Source organism: Strix aluco, chromosome 9 (genome assembly GCF_031877795.1).
Source record: "Strix aluco isolate bStrAlu1 chromosome 9, bStrAlu1.hap1, whole genome shotgun sequence".
Classification (NCBI taxonomy): domain Eukaryota; kingdom Metazoa; phylum Chordata; class Aves; order Strigiformes; family Strigidae; genus Strix; species Strix aluco.
The window spans coordinates 24933264-24956609 of NC_133939.1; the positions used below are offsets into that span (position 1 = coordinate 24933264).

A 23346-nucleotide genomic window follows, 5' to 3' on the forward strand; every position below is an offset into this window, starting at 1 on the left:
CCTCTCAAATGTGTGTCCTGTAATACACTGCTGCACAGGGATATCCTCAGCGCTCTTGTGAAGGCTTTTAGCAGAGAAAGATTTCTACCTCAGCAGGGAAGTAAACAGTATCAGCAGGCTCTACAGCAATACCCTAAATGGCACCTGCATTTAATTTCTACATAGTCCTTACAGCACTTTTTGCCTTTGTTTTGGTTGCCACCTCCTCTTTCGTCAAACTCATCACTGTCACATTTACAGAAGGCGCATATTACACCGCAGCATATATTCTAGTTACATTCCCTTACTGCATGTCTGTGCTGAAAAAATCATAAAAAGGTATTTGGGAAACAAATGCTTCAAAAAACCATGCTGCATCCCTGTGGAGATTGCCACCTACTTCTTATTAAGCCAAAGCATGCCATATGTTTTAAGGGCTTTTAACCTCCTTTCTCTCTTGTACAGTTCTGTACTTGAAATCACGCTGCTGGTTCTGCTGCCATAGGATGTGCTTTTGGCTGGGGGGAAGGGTAGGAAGGGAGCAAGAGCAGTAAGGCATGGAGATTTTACAGCCAAAGGGGATGCCCATCTAATATAACCCACAATGTGAGCAACTATTTCTCTGGCTGAGAGAGTACTCACTGCAATAAACCTGTCCAGGCAGGGACTCGGGCAGTCGCGCTGAGGAGACACCCGCTGCCTCCCTGTAACAGGAGGGTTCCCCACTCCAGACCAGAGACTCGGGAAAACGTAACGATCCATTTAAAAATCCCCTGGGGAAAAAGTGTATGCACCTTCCCTTCTGTGTCATCCCAAAAAGCTGAATGAGACCCAAGAGCCATCATGGGTCCAGGAGAAGGGCAGGCCATACCCTTGCAATGACAGATTATCACTGTCGCACTAACGCTTGCACGTATTTGTAAATCACAAACCTCACCGTATTTCATGCCATTCCTTAAGCCTCCTGAAACCAATGGCTACATGAAAACTTCCACTAATATATTTCTAAGCTTTGTGATTGCTGAAAACGGCTTGAAAAGGTGAAGCCAAAAATTTGGGGAAAAAAAAGGCAAATTAAAGCAGCTCAAGGTATTTTTTTGTGTAACCTCAAACAGGGGGCAAGGTGAGGGCAGCAAGACATTTCTGTCTTTCTATTCTTACAATGGAGGAAAAAAAATCAATTTATTAGTGTATTTTGCTTTAATTAGTAAGAATAATATCTACATAACCCTTTTGTCATCCTGAGTTATAATTAATAGCACAATAAACCCCCACAAGCATTAAAATAATACATGTATTATGCTCTTTGGAATGTTTACTTCACATGAACACCAATATATGCATTAGGTGCAATGCTAATTAGAATTTGCACTGCTGTACTCTCTGATACTTTAAAGCTTTACACCAGACTAATGCTTAATTGTGGAAGATCAAGTAGATAATTCTTATTGTGGCTTTCTTAATCCAATGTTAATACGATCTGTAAGGAGACGTAACTACCTCTCCTTCAGTACGCCACCCCAGAATTTAAGTGAACACACAGTACTATTCAGGCAACAGTTAACACAGGAAAATGATACATTTTTTTTTTGAAAGAAACAGTCCGAATTTTATCTTTGGATTATAAATAATGCAAATGAGCATACTTTAAAAGTGAATTTTCTGCTGTGAGAAACATGATGGGATCCTACAGAATATTACTATAGAAATCTACAGAACTTAATAGTTCAATATGTCACTTTAAAGGCTTCTTAAAAAAATCCTTCTGCCTCTACTGCAGCAGATAGCTTTTCTGCTAATCACATAAAGTCTCAAGTAAATCCCTTTGATTTCAAAGGGATGAAGATTTCACCCTCTTTTTGTGGTAGTTTACGGGAGTTTTTCTGAAAGCAACCATAAAGAGACTTTTTCTTATTTCCGTATAAACATGCATTTCCCTGTTCTTTCTCAGAAACGTCTCCTGATAGATTTTCCATGTGGTTATCAGATTTATAGGACCTCTGGGGACTCTTTGCCTGTATTAATCTCAAGAAACTATATTAAAATAACATTAAGGTTGCTGAGTCAAAGACTGGGAGGTTAGGAAAGACCAGAATTAAGTTAAACTAATCTAATTTGGCTTCTTATGCAAATGCCTTATGAAACAGTCTACAGTCTTATAATTACATGCTCACATCTACCCCCATGGCTGCTTCAGAGCAAGAGGGAACGTCGGTCCTCCATCAAACAGCTGCAACAACTTTCTTTACAAGACAAAATAGTGCATTTCTACCTTCTCACGGCAAGCAGCTACGAGGTCTTCACTGAGTTTTCCCCTCAAAATTCAGCCTGAAGATGAGACCAGCATAGATAATTTTAATTGCTCAAACTTAATTAAGAAAAACTAAGAAAAACAAGCAAATGGGTAAAGCAACTCTATCTATATGCCCAGCTGCAGCAGGACGTGATGTCAGTGAATCTGCCATGAGTGAAAACTACTTCACAAAGCACCCTGGGATTAAAGGTGTTGCTTTTTAGAAAAAAAATTAAAAATAAAAATACAGCTGTACAGCATCGACACAGTATGTTCCATGACTGTTGTGTATCATGAATTATTAATTGTTTTGGAAGTGTAAATATTTATGGTTATTGTTCAAAGAAGAAGGCTGCCTTCCACTCCAGCCTTTAACTTTACATTATGGTTTGCTGCTACCTACACTTAAGCTTCAGTCGGATTTTCCACTTTAAATGACAACTTTTTCTTGCAGTGTTTCTGCCATAATATGCATTGTGATTTAGGACCAAAATTTTCATTCTTAAAAGAAATATGAAGAGGCAGAATCAGTTTAAAGATGACCTGCAGAGGGAAGAAAAGAAACAAATAGGGTGTGCTCTTTTTTCCTTCTGTTATATATGAAGAAAGTTTGCTTTGGTTTTCAAAACAGTTTCAAAATACACAAGCTCCTCTTGTTGTTTATCACATTAGAAATGTGGGCCAGGAAAAGCCTACAGCAGCCAGGAAGTGAGAAATTTTATCAACTCAGAGGCAGTCAGAGAGTCAAATTTAGCTTTTGAAAGGGAGAATACTAAGAAAAATATTTTAGACAACTGAAGTCCTATTCTCTACTTAAAGGTAGAACCCCAATGTAGATAACAGAGGTATTTTTTCCTGACCCCTAAGACCCCTGGAATCTCTGGGATTAGCGAAATCAAATACTCCCCTCTGCCCAAGATAAGCAAAAATAAATTTAAGATGATTAAATTTCCAAACCTTTCAATGTTTTTTACACATATGAAGGAAATTATTGTCCATATCTTCTCTTTTTTCCAAATCATATGTATAATTGCTTTTTATATTAGGCACTTCAGCCAACATACCTCAAGCTACCAAAATAAAACCACTAAAAAATATGTGTATACTAATATATCATTCTAACTACATAATTACAGCATGCATTTGTGTTGATATAAAATACCTGCTGGCCCCACTGGTGGTAAAACACCATTACAGCTGGTCAGGAAATTCTCTCTTCCCCTTCCCTGCAACTGCTACGCAGAACTGAGCAGTTTTTGCTTTCCCTGAAAAATACAGTGTACTATAAACTATGGTCCAGAACAGTACAGAGGATGTGGACAAGAAGACTGATACAACATGGCAGAAGCGCTTCTGAAGGCTGGACTGTAATCCTCAATGTTGCATTGCTATTAAATTTTCATAGTAATACAGGATTAAATAGGGTTTTTCTCTTTTTTTTTTTTTTTTTAAGAACTTTGAACATCTTTATTCCTAGAACTATCCATGATGTATAAAGTGGCAAAGGCTTTTCAAATCTAATTATTATGTTTTTCTGACTGTTCTACTTTATGCCTTTCTGTCAGTCTGAGGAATGAAAATGAAGAAATCGGTCCACTTTGATTTCAGTTGGGTCCAAGTTAATTTTCATCTCAGACAACCCTGTGTTATTGCATGACAGAGTATCTGAGATACAGAAATCTGAAGAATTGTAGTTTAATAAATATTAATAGGATTGAAAATCCATAAAATATACTCTTAGCTTTTATTTTTATATTGCTTTGATTTACAAAACCTAAAAATTCATCTTAATTTCATCTAGCAATGGTTCTTTAATAAACATGTATTTCCTGTATCACCATTTTGCCATTGTTTTCAGCTACTACAAGCGTAACTCCCAAACACAAAGTAATCAGTAGGTTACTACAGGTCTGTCTTATAATTACTTAATCTGAATACCATTTCGTTAAATTATATAAGACAGTTTCTTTCTTCCTGCTTAAAAAAAAAAAAAGGGGGGGGAGAGAAAGAAAATCTACATCTGCCTTCTGAAACTCTTAGATACCAGAGTTTTTAACTTCTATACTGCACTTGGAGCAGAATTTTGCTGCTGTAGACGCCGCCATATGCAGAAGGACACAGATGTACCCAAGAATGCAGAGTCATATCAGCATCATATTCAATTTAAAAATTGCAAGCACTTTTAATTGCAGAAACCAATAAAACATATTCCCAAAGTGGAAAATGACTGAAAGATTGGGGGGGGGGGGGGGTGCCTTTTTATTTTTTAAACAAAACCTAAGGTTTTTAATCAGTAAGAGTGAGTGTTCTTTCACTATTCACAAGAAAGGAGGGCAAGATCACGTCAGAATCTGGATTACGTCAGACTCGCAGCAACATAAGGTCAATTAGGGATCAGATTTTTGCTAATTCAGGTCTCTGTTTTATTGCTCTGAGGAATTACTCTGATTCACTAAAAGAGAGCAAAACAATAAAGCAGTTCAGCCCTGCCTACCACAGACCATAAAATGAGTATGGCTATTGAAAAGCCATGCTCATAGAAACACTGGCATTAATGCAGTTGTTACTGTATTCCACACAATCTATACTTCCTTTAAATAATTTCTGGACCATTAAGATAACATAGAAAACTTAAACTAAGTACAGTAATTTTGTCGCATCTGCTGCCAGAACAAATGACATGATGACTCCAAGAAAGACATAAAAGTCATTTTAATTATCTCTTCTTTGAAGGAGGCATTGGCTCAAGCCAGACAGTCTGGATCCAAATCAGAATTTTTGCAAAGCTCAAGGTGAACCCCAGATGTGTTGTTAAGTCCCTCTCTACTTTCAGTAAATTTAGTTATCAGGGACATCAGCTCTTCCTATAAAACCACTAAGGACTTAACATCTGCTTAAACAGTCAGGAGTTGGGGCATGTGGCTGGATCTGTGAAGTCTCACACCAAAAGCAGATAACAAATAATAAGCACTTGCTCTGTGGAACAGCATTTCATCGGTGCCAGGTGCACACCTAGAAGATCAAAAGAAGGTGTGGGCAGTGTTCACAGTTAGAGAAACACTGCATTTTTCCCACTTAGAAACACTGCATTTTTCCCACTTTTCCGAACTGTAAGTGTGATACGTACAATAGTTTGTTCTGTGGCTTCAGCATGTTTAATGATACAATTCAAATGTAAGTATAATTTTTGTAGGACTGTTTCCTAATTTTTTCAGCACTGCATGAATGCCTTTCTAAATACATGAAAATATAAAGCTGTACAGGTGATACACTAAAAATATAATTGAATCTGGTGCCTTCATAAAAGCAATTAGCAATCGCTCAAGTTGCAATAGATGACAGCCTCAAGAGGATTGCTGCCCTGGCAGGGAAGTAGCTGCAACTTACATTACAGTCAAATGTTCTGTTCTTTAATGCTATTTTGTTATAACAGGCAAGTACAAGGTTGCTGATTATGTATTCATTCCCATGTATAGCTTTTGGCTATCTTTTTGTCCACAGGCTTAGATGCATATACTCTGTGTCTGTACCTTAAAATATTCCCTCTTAAAGTTAGTGAAAAGAAAGTTACAGTAAATAAGCAAATAAATGCAACTGCATGTAGAGGAGGCCAACAGCAATGTCTTTTTAGCTCAGGGAGAAAGTAGACGACCATACAAATATTCGTCTTGTGCAGAATTCACACCGTAACTACAATTATGCCTATTTTATAACATTATAACTAGACTTACAGACATTTTATAACCACTCTAAACTGCCAAAGCAACATCTAGGGGGCTTTACGGTCCCTAGAAGTCATCCTTCCAGTTTCAGCAAACTATGGGACAAATCCTGCTCCTGTAACAGTAAATGGCAACGTTACCACCAGGCAAGTCTTTAAATCAGTGCCTACCTTGCAATACCCCTGGATAAGCCCCATGTTCCGCAACTGCTCTCCTTAGGAGCACGCTTAAGTGAGGGCCTTAAATACCTGCGGATTGAGTCTCCGAATATACTCTGCAGCTCTTCACTAAGATGAACAGCATTTGATCAGAAAAGAAGTGATGCTTGAATATGTGGTCAGAAGTGATTTAGAGCAGCCCTTCGCACTGACCAGAACAAGGTGAGACAGTATGGCACCCAGACACATTTTTTCAAGGCAAAAATTTCTATTGTTTTAACACATTTTTTCTTAATGTTATGGTTGATTACTCTATCATAGATTATGCCATTTAATATTTCATTATTTCAAGTGATCTCCATAGCAGCATTTGTACCACACAATTGTACACTACCACACAATGTAACACAATGCGTTATACCATAACAAAGCCACTGGGAAATAACATCAGCATCTGTGGATTTCTGTAAGCTAAGTCTAGCCTATTCACCTCTGGTTACACTGTGTTGTTAAGATACACTTTTACTCTTTGTGCTCATCCCTTCATGCATCTAAAAATAAAATCATATTGGAATAGAAAGGAGAAAATTATAAAGGCTCTACAAGAGGTTAGGGACTGAGTTCGAAAAACAGCTTCAGTGGGCGTTTGCCATCGCACTGCTGCCTCTAGAAGGGACAGAAATACAGTGGCTACTCTCACTGTCCCAAAGAAGGCCCTGTGCTAAAGGCTGAATGTGTCATTAAATCCTCTGAAGGGGCCATTTCCCATTGTTTCATTTGACTTTTGGAAACAATCACTAACTGACTGACACATGAACACGGTGGAGAGAGAGATCTGTTCGATCATGTTGGTCTCCATTTGAAACGTGCACTTGCCTCTGCCACCCATTGAGTTAAATGATTATATTCAGGAGCTGAAAGAGCACCACTAAGACGCTGAGTGGTAAACACACAAATCAGGTCAATCCTTTTGCTTTCCTTGTAATCCCTGTACATTATTTGTTACGGGCTTTTACTGCTGCCTCTTTCTCCTCTTCGGGCGCTCTGTGCACGCATCCAAGCACTCTTGCTCTCCTTCTCCTTCACACCATGTATTATGGCAATCCCTTCTTATCAAAACTCCTGCATTCTGCACTACTTTACTACATCCACTGGCTTTATATCTTCACCTCTGTTGTCTTTTCTTCACTGTAAATTCTCTAGAGCAGGGAACTTGTTTTCTCCAAGTTTGTACTAAAGCCTGTAAATTTATGGCACTCTAGGAATGTTTGATAACAGCACGTAAATAATTAATAAAAGCTGCAGCAACCATTTCTTTCTCCCTATTTGGAGGCTGTAAGGCAGCAAGACAAGTGGGAGGCAGAAAATATTTCATGGGCTAAAATAAGATGTGATTCTTACCCCTATGGGGGGTAACTGACTGACAAATACTTGCACTTAGGAAAGATCAGGATTAAGTTGTGCGAGAATTAAAGACAAGAAGCATTGCTTCTAGGAACCATAAAAGCACCAGGAGCATCATAAACAGCCCAGTCCAAAAAAATAAAAATGTGATAAAAAGAATGGGATGTTTTAATTTCAGCTTCACAAAGATATGCAGTATCTTTCTCTCTCTCTGTGTGATTTTGCAGAAGTCCACTCTTTTGTCCTAGTTTCTCCATCTTCAATGGAAAGGAAAAAATTAAAGGATATAGTAGCAAATGAACAGCTTATGATTTTGTAGCCTTAAAGAGGTAGCAAATGTTTCTAAAATGAAAAAAAATGGAGGTGGAAACATGAAATAAAGACAAATCAGACACAATAAGACTATGAGAGCAGGAAACAAAAAAGTACCAAAAAAGGTAAAAGCAATGTATTGTTATAGGAGAGGCTATGATACACAACAGGTATGAAATTACTTCCAAAAAATAAGAACAGAGAAAAAAGAACAAAGATAAAATATATTTATGTATCTCAGGCAAAATTTTCAAAATCTACCAAACATTCAAATCCCCTCTAATCTGTCTCCAAGCTTATGTCTGTTCATCTTTTAGAGATGGGAATTTGGGCCTGGTCTTGTAAAATTTGATTTGAATTTCATGACTGACTTTTATGGGGCCACGAATTTACCCACCTAGTGCAAATGGGTACAGGTGCTTTCCACTGGAGCACAATGGAAAGGACTTTATGGATTTTTGTGCCTTCAAAATAATCAATAATGTAATCCTGACGTTTATGTCAGTTTTGCCGCTAAATTTCCCAGTTTATGAAAGCAATCAAGTACTTTGGCACCAAAGAATAGTAACTGCACTCAAAGAAATTTGAACCTGAAAAGTGCAGGGACAAAACCAGAAGCCACTATGTCTAGCACTGAATGTTTAATCAGGCAAAACATCATAAAAACAGAGCAAAAAGGGGCAGTAAATTACTTGATTTTAGTGCAGTGAAGTCTTCAAAATTAGTTCTCTTTTAGAACAGAGACATAATGACTAGCTTCTGAATAGATATTGGCACAGCAGGGCACACAAAAGCCCTGATTAGCTGCTGTATGATGGAATATTTAGTTAATATTTGTTCTATTTTGGTGTTGATTTCTGACCTTTCCTCTTTGACTTTAATTGGTCAAAATCCAAACCTTTTTGAATTTCTTTAATACCAGATAACTGTTTCTAAATTGCCAGAATATCAGGTCACACGCTCCCAATAAAGATGAGAAAAAAGGCACTTCACAGTTTTTTCTGTCACTTTTTCAACTTCAGCTAGTTCTGAAGTAGCAAGCAACATTCCTAACAGTTGCAGCATCACTTGCGATGCAACAGTTCTTGAACCAGTTTTAGGGAAAGAAAAAAACCCCCCATGAACCACGATATGTCAAGCCTGATTTGGATGTCCTTCACCTTCCTTGAAAAAAAGCAGGTTTACTGCAATTGCAAACCTGTACTTGTATTCAAGTATTCAGTAAGAATATGATACAATCTTGCTCTAGATTTTAATATTAGACAAAACCATCAGAAGCTTTTTTTGTTAACTCCTAAACCAGTGATAATCCTGCCTTTTTTTCACCTCTTTGTATTTACCGTTAATAACATGGGAAAATATTTCGTGATATTTCAGAGCTCTAGCTGCTGTTGCAATGCTGTATGAGAGCCTCCTCACTGATTGATTTACGTCCACAAGTCCTCTTCCAAGAGCTTCCTTCCCAAATTAAACATGCTAATGATTTTCTATGCAAAATTTAACAACCTAATAGGCTGAACAAGTCAAATGAAAATACACTAATTGTTGCCTTTGATGTATACTATTCTGCCAATTCTCTCATGAAAACAGTATATTAGCATTAGCTGGAGTACTTACTAAAATATGTATTAATAAAGAAAAGCTCATATATATATATATGCATGCATACACACGTTAAGAAAAGGACACTGCAGGCTGTAGAAAACACAACTTCAAGGTGTAGGATTGACACAAATGGCTATTATACACTAGAAAACCATTTTCACAGGAGCCCTGAAAACAGGCTACTAAAGAATGAATCACAAACCTTTATCTGAATTAGCTAGTGTTGGTCCATAACACTGGGTTTATGCAATAAAAGTAGTCCAAATAATAAATACAGAATGATATAAGAGAGATAATAAAAGGCTGGTGAGAGACCAGGCGGCTTCCTGCCTAACCCCAGAGGTCTAAAATGAGCTCCCCCAAGAAACTGCCCAATTGCTTTATGAAGTAAGATTTCCATGTTCATGCAGTTTTACACCTAGAGTACAAGCAGTAATGTGTTTTTGCCTATGACCAGCATCACAGAGCGCGCTTTACTGTAGAAATTGGTTTATTCTGTTCTCCAGCCCAGTTCCGAGTGTGAGGCTTGGTGCCACCGTAGACTTAACACATGTAAATAAAACAGAAGCAAACAAACTATAAGAGAGTATAAATATTCTCTAAAGAAATACAGTGACACAAGATTACTTTCTATTGCTTTGTCTTTAAGAGTTTGCTCATAATGATTTGATAATCTAATCTAATTGATCTCTCCAAGTATTTCTACGGCTCTAATCACAGTAGTATCTGATTAGGGGAACAGATCCATACTTTATCTCCAGATGTAATAACTAAATCTATACTTGAAATAGAGTCACACAAGTTCACCAGAGGGAGAGGACCAGATGCTGCTTAGACAGAGGAGAAGGGAGGGAATGGGAAAAAGCTAGTGAGGTCAAGAATGACTGGAAAGGGACATTTGGCTTTGTGTCAAATCATCCCTCTGCAACCAAGCTCTGTTTAAACAGCACATTTCTGGGGTTACAGAAGTAAAGCAGGAATGTGACATAACTAATGGGGGCAGAACCAAAAATGAGCTACAGTCTATGGCCCACTCTCCTTCAAACTGTCTTTTTCGCAAGCATAAAGTAAATGTAATTATTATTATCGTTTCTTTGTTCTCTTCCAGGCTAGCACTTCATCAGCCTGAAAATTATGACATTTCCTGAATGTGTTTCAATGGCTTCTTAACCTTTCTAGTTCCTGAGTGCTGGTACAATGTCATGCTGTACTTAGAGGTTTCAGCAGTGAAGAGGTTAACACCCAAAATTGCTAATAATAACAACAGTATTCACTGAGCCAGATAATCACTCACACAGAATTTCAATCCAAAGTCACTTAAAATTCAGAAGAAACCGCCGTATTTCCTTAAGGAAGTGACAGCATTTAGAAGGATATTCATAATTCAAACAACAGGCCAAAATCCGACTTACTGCTGAGTTTATCTATTTTTAATTGAGTGATATTAAGGGCTAGGTTTTGCTCTACCTTAGGTCAAATCTATTTTGTGACATGTGCTCTAACACATGCCCATGTACTGGACATGAGAGGGGTGACAGCCAGACCACTTGCACAGTTCAACTATCAAACATGGAAGGGATGTGGAGCATTTCTGGTAAATTATTTGTTCCTTCCTATCTCGTTTGACTGCTACTTGTTTGTTGTGCTGATACCCAGCCAAACTACCTTGTAGTTGAGTATGTCAAAGCTCTGGGCAGAAAAACAGCAACTAATATATGTTAGCAAACTCTGGAAAGAAAAATAGTTTCTGCCACTTAAAACTGCAGGGTGGAATTGTGCACTGCCTTCTTCTTGGTCTTATTTTGCCTAAAGGGAAAGAGCCTTTTAATCCTATTGCTATGCTTGGTTTGCACACTGCCTGGCAGCATACACCTGCTTCAACGTGTGTGTCAGGAGCTGCTTTTGCTGTCAAACCCTCTTCCTGCTTCTTTCAGCTCATCTTCTGTCTCCCAGCTCACCTCTGCAAGCTAACGTCCCTCTCATGCCTAACCACATTTCGGCAGCCATCTTTCAAAGATGTCAGGAAAAGAAACAAAATCAGCCTGTCAAAACCACATGACTATTTCACAGTTCAAGGGGCAATGTTCTCTTTCACATGTGAACGACACAGAATATAATGCACACAGAAGGGGATGTGAGGCATTTCTGCTAACAGGCCCAGATTCAGGATGGGGGGGACATTTACTGTGACCTCTTCAGCAATCATCCATGTCTCTATAAAACTCAAGCAGCCATTTCCATGATTTGGTATCATAACGTGCTTTTGGCCAAGTGATACCTTCAATACTTGAACTGCAACTGCAACACTGCAAGAACTGCCAGTTAATCAAGGGTTTCATGGCACTTTAAAGGAAAGACAATCGATGCATCTTTTGTTTCTTCCTTTATGTGAGACTTCATCTATGGAGACTTCATATAAATGAGACTGCAGGTGCTTCGGCACTTAAGTATAGCAATTATTTTTTGTTTCAATAGTTATTGTTTCCAGCAAAAGTAATCCATTTGTCATTAACAAATGGCTCAGTTAATGACTGAAAAGTGTAGAAAACAAACTTAATTCTCTTTCCTGTTCCACATTGCACAGCTGTTAATTGATTCATATGGAGAGCTACTTCGTCTGAGTTCAGCATCATAGAGAAACAAGGAAAGGACTAAGATTTTAAAATCTAGATTTACAGCCTGATCATTTCTTGTGAAATTTCCTGAAATAAACCTGCCTCTACAACAGCCATATACAGCAATATTTCACGGATCTAAAGTGCTATAAGGATCATGGGGCACTATCATTAACAAAAGCAGTCTCAGAGTAGGCAAATGTGCAAAATTTAGCTTCTGTTTGGCTCACGTAAGTATCTTGGATCTGGCCTTCAGCAACTAAGTTCAGATTTTTTAAAAAGTCCAAATTCTTTTTGGCACTTTAAAATAAATACGAAAACATATGAATCAATATCAGTTTTGCAATCAAGTAAGACAAATTGTACAATCTTTCCTTTGAACTTTCAAATCTGTTTAGGACTATACATATACATCTATACATAGATGAATGCATGTTTCATATTCCCTTACCACTGGGTCCATCTTGTTAAAGTTATGGCTTTAAGAATGAGAGTTCTCAGAGACTAAGTTCTGATTGGTTCAGCTAGATCCATCTGGTGGATGGCACGTTCTGTTCACCTTTTCACTATGCTAATACTAATATATCAAAGACTGAAAAGCAAAGAGTAGCATTGGCAGAACCAACAAAAAATCCCTACCAGAGCACTGGAAGGGAGCTTGACAGCAACGATGGTGCTCAGCTTCTGGTTAAAGGGCAGCAAGTCCTTAGAAAAGCACTACACGCTGTATGAGCAAATCGGTTCTTGTGTTGGCTGCCTCACCAAGGAACCTTGACACAAGATGTTACAAACAGGGAGCTCTTCTCCAGGCCATGGATGGATGGTCTTTCTTCAGCGTGGGGCACAGTAAGACATTTTTGCTACATCCAGGATCTCTTGCCTTGTGAAGCTTTGTTTCCATCCTCTTGTGGGACATGAAAATTCTGCATTAGATTAGACCCTGCAAACCCTCCTTAATCAGGCTTGAGCAAAAATGAGCTGACGTGAATTAAGCAAATTAAACAGAAGGTTTGTCTAACCTGCCTAAATGCATCTGAAGTAACTGAGAAGAATGTGCATGAGTCATTCCCCTAACAAAACTGGGAGCAAAGACTGGAGGAGGAGCCCCAGCTGGTAGGTGGGAGGTAAGCAGCCGGGTGCAAGAGAGATGGGAGGCCCCTCCAGCTGGTTTGTACATCGCTCCAGTCTCCCCAGAGCCCCAGCCCAACAGTGGGGTGCTGTCTTTAGAAGCAAAACTGAGGTGGGTGTCATGGTAAGGGTGGCTGCATGGTTGCCAGTCATGCCATAGGTACACTGTTATACACCCATCCCTTAAGAACACACTATATTAGATATAAAAAAACAGAATGATAAAATAAGTCTAAAAATGATATATGTCTTACTGCCATTTTCAATGACTTTTAAAATTAACTGAAGGGAGAGAAGAGAGATCATCTGTACGCTACAGAAGGTTGACATGAAAGAGGATGAGAAAGCTGTGAGCCTGAGGTTTTGGTAGATTCGGGCATATGTTACCCTTGCCTGTCATTCCGCACCCACTCTGGAGGAGAGAAAGGGAGACACTCCATAGGGTTCCTCTGCATCCATGCTGCTTCGTCCACCTCCTGTGCTCGGAGCATCACATGGATCTGTACTACAAGAGGAATATTTTTTTCCTCTTTCCCCAACACCTGGAGTTGCACTACTTGGACGTTCCAATATGTAAGCAGATCATTGAAACTCGGTACGTAATGAAAACCTCCTTATATTTAGGTTGAGTTTTTTCATCATCTTGAACCAACTTTTGGACAGGTTTTTCCCTCTATATAGAAGAAGAAAGTCTAAGTACAGACTGCACTTGCACGTAGATCCTATTTGCTGGGGGTTGAGCCTTCTAGAAAGATTCAGCAAGCTGTGCAATCTTCTTACACAATACACCTTTCTATTAAAAATCTACAGACAGTTTTTAAGTGTAAGAATACAGAGAACAGAAAGTAAAGACAGAAAGGCAATAGAAACAAATCCTTTTCCATGAGCTCTGTGAAATCTTTTCTCAAAATAACTTTGGAGGGGTTTTACTGCCAGTTCATAATGTGGATGAATCACTTCTGATATTTCTGATAAAACAATGTTCAAAACTTCAAAATCACTTCCAATTCATTTATGCCACCATTTAATTAGGGCTTCTGCAACATGTTACAAGGACGTCATTATCCCCTATAATTGTATAATAATTACAATTTTTAATGAAATAATTGCAAGTACACTAGATGTGTAGATATAATTACAGTAATTACATAAATACCTGATTTTCAGCTAATAATTAAAGGCGGCCTTTAAAATAAGGGTGAAATTTAATAAATGGAAGCTTTCCAGAAAACAAATACAAATAATAAATGACTGTCTCTCTCCTATAGATTTCACCTCACTAGATTATCTCTATACTATATATATGATTTTCCACACATTATAAAATAAGGTTGAAAAAAATTATTTAAACAAATATTAAATCATATCGAGAGACCTCAATACTTTGCCTCTGCAGGGCCTGATCCAAAACCAGTGACATTAATGTAGCTCAAACCTATTAATCCTATGATAGCTCAGCATCTCAGAAGACACTAAATTGTAAATTACCATCAGGAGAAGGAAGACATCCCATGGCAGGAGGTTGGAACTAGATGATCTTTAAGGTCCTTTCCAGCCCAAACCGTTCTATGATTCTATGTGAGTAGCACCCACAACAGCATACAAACTGTATTCTGATTCCTCTGCAACACAAAGGGACACATCCTGGACCACCGTAAGATACTTGGGCAAAGGCCTGTGTGCAGAGGAGTCCCTGACAGCTGCTGCAGGACTGCGAGCCTTCCTTCAGAGCACAGCCCTCCAGCACAGCCGCTGCTAAAGCTTACCAGTCATACTGGCTATGATCTTCTCCCAAAATGTGTCTTTTTGGTCAAACCTACTGGTGATACCCCTGCTAACACAGAAACCCTGCAGAAGATTTAGTGTCCCTCTGTCCACCTTGGTGGACAGACCTTTACAAGGCAATGGTATTTCAATAAAGAAACTTCTTCCAGAGGTTTATCAGCTGAAGACCCAGAGATTCTTCAGCCAGGTAATTTTCCTTCTCTTCAAACACATTCTTAAGACTAAACTTACTATGTGTTTACCATACTATTAGTATGAATAGGAAAGGCAAAAGCCATCCTCAGTAAAAAAGCATATAGCAAACTCTACCAGGGCAGATTCTGATTACTGCTCGGATAGCATAAAGGGATATTAAAAGAATTCCCACAGCAGAGGAATTAGCAACATGATTTACTGTTGCTGCTGAAATGTTTCAAAACACTTTGGCAAAACTCTGGAAGGGAAAATCAGCTGCAGCACCGGCACTATGCCATTTCCATGTGTCTTGCAATTTCTGCATTCACTTAGAGCAGCCCTGAGGTGGCTCTGATTCTGGCCAGAGACCACTCTGGTGTCGGCAATGTGTTAGCATATAGGTGCAAACATGGCTTAAAGTCAGCTTTGTCCCACTTCCCTTAGCCTTGTATTATTCAGCGCTGCTGCTTCTTTTTAGGATAAATCTTCATTATTACAAGCATGAGAAAGTAGAGATATTAATATTAAAACAGAAGGAAATGGTTTGATATCCCAAAAACAAATCTCATTTATGTTAAGCTCATTAAAGCAGTTGAGTTCTGAATGCAGAGTATAATTAATAATACTATACATATCAAAGTAGAAAAGGCTTGTAAATTTGACAACATAAAGTAAGTAAAAATGAAGACAGCTAAAGAATTATAAGTGAAAAGAATTTGAAAAATAAACCCTGAAATTATACTGGAGCAATATTCAATTTATAAGCAGATTATTAACATTATAATTGAGGTGATCCTTAAGAATGGTTTGACACACGTAAGCATCATGTTTCAAGCTTCAAAAAATATGCTAAGAATACTAAAAATATTTGTATCCGTGTGTATTATAAGGAATCAAAGAAATGAATAGCAAGAATACAGAGAAGAGCAAATGAATAATAACACAATACAGGGAAAAAATTACAAAAAAAGCAAGCAGAGAATAATAGTTATCCAAAAGTCATATTAGTTACTCAAATGTTCCTCCTGAAAATGTACAAACATACTTTTATAGTTATTTCTTTTACAATATTTGTCCATTCTGGCTTTAAACAATAAATCAGAAACTAGCAGACTGAAAGGAAACAACCTCACAGTTGTTTATTGAGTACAACTGGTCCAACCCGAGAAAGGCCAGGGGAAGAAGAACAAACCAGTTTTATCCGACTTAGTATTATCAGGGTAACACTACTATTTTAGAGCCTGTGTGTGGGAGGATGTAGAAGATGAAAGGCAAGCAGTAAAATAATGGACAAGGACTGGAATTAGATCAGAATTTAAGACCTGTTAGAGCTATAAGCACTGTCAAGGTATATGAATAAAGCAATGACAGCACGACAACTGTGTGGTCAGCAAGAGCTCAGAGCCTGAACAACCAGATATTTACAGAGGACTTTGACCAGTGTTGATGGAATTTAAGATGACTGGAGTCTTAAAATGCAGTCTGCAAAGTTTTCTATTGTCAAGCATTGGCTCACCCAGAAAGAGGGCCATAGAAAATACATCAGAGTTTAAGCATTTTATTTTATTTCAAATATGACATAAACCTACTGCACATCTTTGAAAAATGCTGCTAACTGACACTAACAGCTTTAGATTGTGAAAGGATGAAAAGGTCTGTACAAGACAATGTTTGCTTCATTATCTTCTTCCATGTATTACTAGTATAATAGGAAATGCTGCAGTGCTATCTGAGGAATGAATAGCAGGAATACAGTGCTTCAAGAAGGAATAGCAAAACAGAACAATCTTGGTGTCAGTGCGTAGCACTGGAGTGCAGGATTATGGACTCCATTTGTGCCTGCTGATACCACAGGGATGTATTTTGGCCTCACGAGGTCAGAATGAGGATGAGGGCTCTTCAGTCAAGAGCCAGCAAGGGTGAATAGGGGCAAAACTTCAGATGTCTGCAGGCACCTACTGACACAAATATACTAGAGGCAAATGATTCATTATGAATTTTCAAAGGGGCCTAATGAAGAGATACACTCTTTGTAACAGTTGATTACACCCAAATATGCACTAAGGTAGCTCTGTGGGCTTTGACATTCACTCTCGAGTCACCATGAGCCCCGGTAATGGTCTGCAAATGCATGTTCTTAGCCTACTGGCAGTGCAACGTGTTTTGACATAGCTTGGTCTACAGTAACGGAGGCTCACACCTTAGATTTCATACTTGTCATTTATATGGCCATGGAGAAAGAATATTTCAATCATTTTTGACAATACACCATCTACAAGTCCATTACTTTGATATTATTTTCTACATTACATATTTAGGAAAAAGAATCTGATAATCGATTGACAAATTTTGCCAGTGGAAATACACATTTTAACAGGTCTCAGCTTGTCCGTTTCTGGTTGATTTCAGAGTTGAAACAGGTATGCAGAAAGAAGTTTATTTAATTAAGTCCATAGGAACTGCACATGTTGCATTTATTCCTCTTTTCCAAAATCTGATCATAAGTAAACAGTTCTAGGATAGTTAAATGGAGTATTGAAACACCCAACAGAAACACAGGGTAACAGGCTAAATTGGGCTCTTTTCATTTCTGCTTAGATTTGTAGCAAGTATTTCATATTGCTAAGCTTAAAATCCTTAAAGTCATCAGTGCCATTTACAAACCACAACTGATGTAACATATTCTTTATCAAAAACAATGAATGATCAAAGCAGGATGAGATTATAGCACTGTGATTTGTGTTTCATTTCCAAGAATGTATTTGTATGTATGTATGTATAATATGTTCCTATGCCTCCATAGTAACCACAGCCATAACCCAGAAAGTACGGTGTTGGGAGCTTTGCTCTGAAAATCAAGTAGCCTATTAGGAGGCATAAATATTAATAGAGCTGTCTAATCCTACACTCTCAAATAAGGTAGTTCAGATCATCATTCTTTGCATTTAAAATTTATTCACTGCACCGACTAGAATAAGAAACAGAATCCACATGCAAAGAAGTCACTGATGTTGGGCAGTTTCTTAGCCACTGATAATTCCTGAACATAACAGTAAGGATCAAGTGATTTATTTCCTTATTCTACTCCCAATTCCTCTACAAATACTAATGTATCCAAAACTGCATGTGCCTCATTCCATGGCATTGAGCATATATCGTATTCTCTACAAAAATTACACCTCCACATTTTCACATTCAGATGGCAACATGAAGGCTTTAGTACAGATTCCTACGAAAGAGCACACTATCATCCCACATGCAGAACACACAATGCCTTGGGTTTCTTTTAGTGGTCATATTAGTGATCATTTTCAAATTTTCTTTACATAGTTGTCATCAAAGTAGGAAATTCATGGTGCAAACTTTTGCAACACAAAGAAATTAATACAGAGTATTAAAAAAAACCACAGGCATGCAGCTAAAGCAGGATGTACAGTCCTCCTAAGAGATAGTAAGTTATCTTGTCATTCTGGATGACAAGTAAAGTATTTGTGCTTTGATTGTAAAATAAAATGCAGATCTGAAATACCAAACAGTGTGCAATACTATTCAGGTGTTCCCTAGAAATGATGCAAAAGTTTGTCAGGAAATTCAGGAAATACCACGCAATCAGCAATATGATTAACATCACTCAGTAAAATGTTACCTATAATATAACCTAGGTTCTATTATAATTTAGATTTATGAAGTCTAGCCTCTAAAAAAACCCCACAAAATTAATTAGATGCCTTTGCACAGGTTTTCTAAAACCAGTGCTAGCAAATAAAGAGGTTTCTGCTTGTATGCATACTCATAACAGAATTCGTAACCTCTGACCTTCACACACCTGAAGCAAAAGACATGAAAACAGATGATCCTTCTTCATCTACTGAATCAGTAAATTGAAGATGAAGTAAATTGAAATATAGGCATCCATATATAGCAAAAAGAATACCATATTAACTCATTCCTTTTCACCCAGCTCCAGCCTATCATTTTGTAGCTTCTGCAGTGCATATCCAAATCCCTCCAACAGGTGGTAATGGTTATAATGCTCGTTACAATCTCTAGCATGAGTCATGGATAGAATTTCTTGCATTTCTGCATCTATCTTCATCAGATTACTCCCTGTTCTTCAAAAATTTGAATTTTCCCATGTCTTTCAGCTGACAATTAAGTATAGATACCCACTTATTCATCAAATTCAATCTATTTCAAGAAAGAATCAAACTATATACAATGACAGCATACGCTTGTTCGTTCAGCCACTTTGAATTAACATATCCCTTATTAATTAAAAAGATGGTGTAAAACTCTGCCACTTATTTTCATATTTTCTCTTTCCAGTAATTTTCATCACTAAATGTAATGAAATGACTGCAACCTGAAAATCCAGCAAAGGGGAGAATATTGGGCCTTTCTTCTTTCTCACACAAAACCAATGCTATTTACAAGCTGCTACTGTTGCTGCTAAAATGCTGCGACTCTATTGCAACTTTGTTCTACATGATTCCTTTTACTACTAGGTATGGGGGCAATCCAAGCCAAGGATAGTCTTAAATTATATACAGGTGAGTAGAGCGTGAGTTACTCGGAGAACAGAGATCACTACAGCTATGCCAGCTGCCCAGGCTGAAAGTATTCAGGAGTTCTCTGCACTTGTCAACGAGAAAAGGTAGGCTTCTGCTGCTTTTTATTGTGCTGTGTGTGCAATGAATTTAACTGGAAAGGTACCTACTGAATTTCAAATCACTCTGTTCTCCTTCAGGCTCACAGAACAATAAACATGACTTTCTCATCTACTGGGCTCTCCCTCCCTTTATTTTTGCTATTTTTCTGATTTTTTCTTTTTAATATTCTCTCATAGGAAAAGATGCTTTCTGAGAACAATGATGGAGATCTGCATCTTTATTTATGACTTTGTGAATCAGCGTCTGGGTGATAGGAAGTGAAAGTTGCTCAGCTAATTACACATGCTTGATGAACTGCGTAATAACTACTGCAGCACTGCACATTAATTGAATGCATATAAATGACAGCAGCTATTCTAACTTGAATGATGTGTGAAGAAGTGACGTTGCTCACAGTACCCTGATTATCTTTGTTTCCAACTTTGGGAATCCAGCTTAAACAACTGCATTTTTACAGCACTGAGAAAAAATTCCCTAATAGAAAGCATTAGAAGTTACCTCAAAGCCTGACACTTTAAAAACAAATTGCCTTAAGACACTGAAAGTGGATTTAGACATCTAAAAAAGCATACATTGAACAACTACAATTAACAATTAATAATTAACAACTAACTACAACTAGCAGTCATTAGGAGCTGTAAGAGCAAAACCCTTGGAAAATACGGCCACCTTCATTTAGATGCCTAGGTATCGCCTTAAAAACCTAATACAGAGTTTACAGAGTTGAACTTTGCCCAACTCTAAACAATTTCCTGCTATGACACTTTTCTAAAATGCATTTGTTCTGGAATAAAAGGGACATATAGCAACTGATATAAAAAAATATGGATTACAGCTAATAGGCAACCATGCAAGTTCACACTACTCTTTCTTTACCCTAAAAAAGTATTCTAGATTCAAATGTAGTCCAGCTATTAAATAACACATTAAAGAAAACAATAAATAAAAATCATTTAATGTAAAACAAATGTGTAAAGTAGTACAAAATTAGTACTTTAAACTAGTACCAAATACCTACTTTAAATCAGCACCAAAATATACCTTCTATATTACATATCAATTGCTTTGGGAATGTGCAAATGTTCACAAAGAAATCTGCAAATTCTCCCATACTATCTAATGTGAAACCGGTAGAAGCCAAGTTTCCAAAGCTTCCAAAAGCAGCCTAGTTTCCAAAGTACCATGTCACAATATTTTAACATTTCCCTACACCCCTATTAAGAGATTTTCAGCTTTACAAAGAGAGCTGTAATCACATAATAAAGGAAATCAACGCTCACTTTTAGAAGCGTGTAAACGAAAAAAAGTGTTTCACATCTACGTTTCAGGAAAGTTAACACTGTTCCAAGAAAACTGGTTATATCACGTAGAAAGTCAATGCAGATTTTCAGCTCTGCTTTGCTATAATACATCATAGCCATTACGCTATACCACTGGAATATAGAGCCGTGGAGCCGTGCCAGCAACTTCAATGGCAATAGTACCAGGCCCCAGGCATGAGCTGCCTCCTATGCATACATATACAACATACTGTGTCTACGCACGAGTGACAGACATCCTCTAAACCACGAGGCCAAGACAGACAAGCTGCCAACAAGGTCGGCATGAGATAGTGCAAGATCAGGTGCAACTGAGGTCAGGCTTTACAAATGTTATCTTCTCATCTGCTTTACGCGCTACTCTCTTTAAATACCTTTCTGGCTTCGTTAGGACAAGACAGTCCCTAACAGTTCACAGCATCAGCAAATCAGCCTCTTTCAGCTGTATTATTCCTTCTTCCTTTGCAAGGTTTCGATCTTTCCCCCGTACTTTTTTTGGTCCACTTTATACATACCTCCTTTTCTACATATTTTCTTGCCGGGTTTTCTGGCACATTCCTTGGATATTCTTTTGACTGAAAAATGAATAGAAGACTAGAAAATAACATGGAGCTCCATCACAGACAGTAGGAGCATGCAACACCACTATCTAACTTAAATATGACCTGCTTTATTAGGTGCGGAAGATTCTCAACTTGTTGTGCCTGCACATGCAATGGATAAGATGTTGATGCATCTTCCCAGAAGTCAGTGGGTGGCAATGAGAATTAGGAACCAACTTTGACCTAAAAATACACGTGCTGTGGGAGAAAAAAAATGAGCGTAGACAGAAAGAAAAAACAAAAAACCAAAAAACAAGGACAGATGCATACACAGAAAAGCAGCATGCATACATGTAATATGCTGGCATGCAAACAAAGAAAGCCATGCGTGCTACCAGTACACATGAATTAATATTGTTAGAACGTAGAACAGGAAAATAAAAAGATCTCCCTGTTTCGCCTGCTATTAACTCACCATCCTCGGTTGGGACATAGATATTTAAATAGAGGCAGTCTTCATTCTGATCTTGTACATAGGTGGAAACTACATCCAAGTTATTAGTAAACCACACGGGAAGCATGACTTCAGGCAACCTGCCTTCTATAATGTTCTGGGGACACACTGGAGCAAACTGGGTGGTATTTTTGATATCTGCCCAGGGAGACGGAGGCTCAGGAGGTTGAAAGCGGCGCTCCCCTATTGGAGGGGCAGCATACGGAACCCCAAGAAACTGAATAACGGGCCCCAAAATTTCATTATTAAGTTCCTTCTTAATCCCTCTTATCTTGCCAAAGTTGGTGGTCACCACTGGGTTGGTATCATCCAATTTTTGGGAGGACACAGCTGCAGCGTGAAGCAAAAATCCAAGCATACAAAAAGCAAAAGTGGCATTCAATCCCATGTGTAACAGGCGGACTATCATCGCTCTCCATACACAGTTCAGCCACATGGATCTTGGAAAGGCCATGGTCCCACATTAGTTGTGTAACTACAATGAAGCAATCTGATTTGTATCCACTGGTGTAAAAACAGAGCAACCGAAGGAAACAGATCAAGTTTCCTAAATAGGTGCCTGTCAGAAAAATCTCAAAAGGCTTTTCATGCGGTAAGTATCTTCCATTGATTTCACACTTATTGAAGCTGCATCTTCACTCAGCACTATTTATCAGACTACATCCTATTGACAATTCTGTTTTCCATAGCAGCAATATGAAGAGAGCAGCCATTTACTGCAGAATCCCCTCTTATAAATCAAATCCAGTTAGCCGCAGGTCTATATCCTGGAGAAAATGAAAATAAATCATTAGTATGAAAGAGCTAATATGAGCAGAGTGATAACTAGATGTTTCACAAGTTATTTACATACATTAATAGTTGCTAGAGTCATGTAAGTAAAATTGCAGTAGTTTATGGGTCCATGAAATGGCGGGTGAAACACTGATTACTGGATTATCTATAAATGTCACCTGTTGAATTTATAGAGATTTTTCAGAAGAAACAGGACTCACAGAAAATACATTTTTAAATTTCACCTTTTTAAGAATAAGCAATTTGCTGCCAGGCTACATTACATCGTTTTTATGGTAATATTTTATTTAACTTAATCAGCTCATAATCAATTTTCACCTTGTTTGCGCAG

General features: G+C 38.0%; 1 protein-coding gene across 3 annotated transcripts in view; it reads right to left on the minus strand.

Moving 5' to 3' along the window:
• The window catches only part of NLGN1 (neuroligin 1), a 400725-nt gene that overhangs the window by 289027 nt on the left and 88352 nt on the right, over positions 1-23346 (minus strand). For all 3 annotated transcript variants that reach the window (XM_074834254.1, XM_074834255.1, XM_074834253.1), the window contains exon 2: positions 22182-22987. In XM_074834254.1, coding sequence (XP_074690355.1) covers positions 22182-22674 — 493 coding nt within the window. In that variant the 5' untranslated portion in view covers positions 22675-22987. The remainder of the gene's footprint in view (positions 1-22181; positions 22988-23346) is intronic.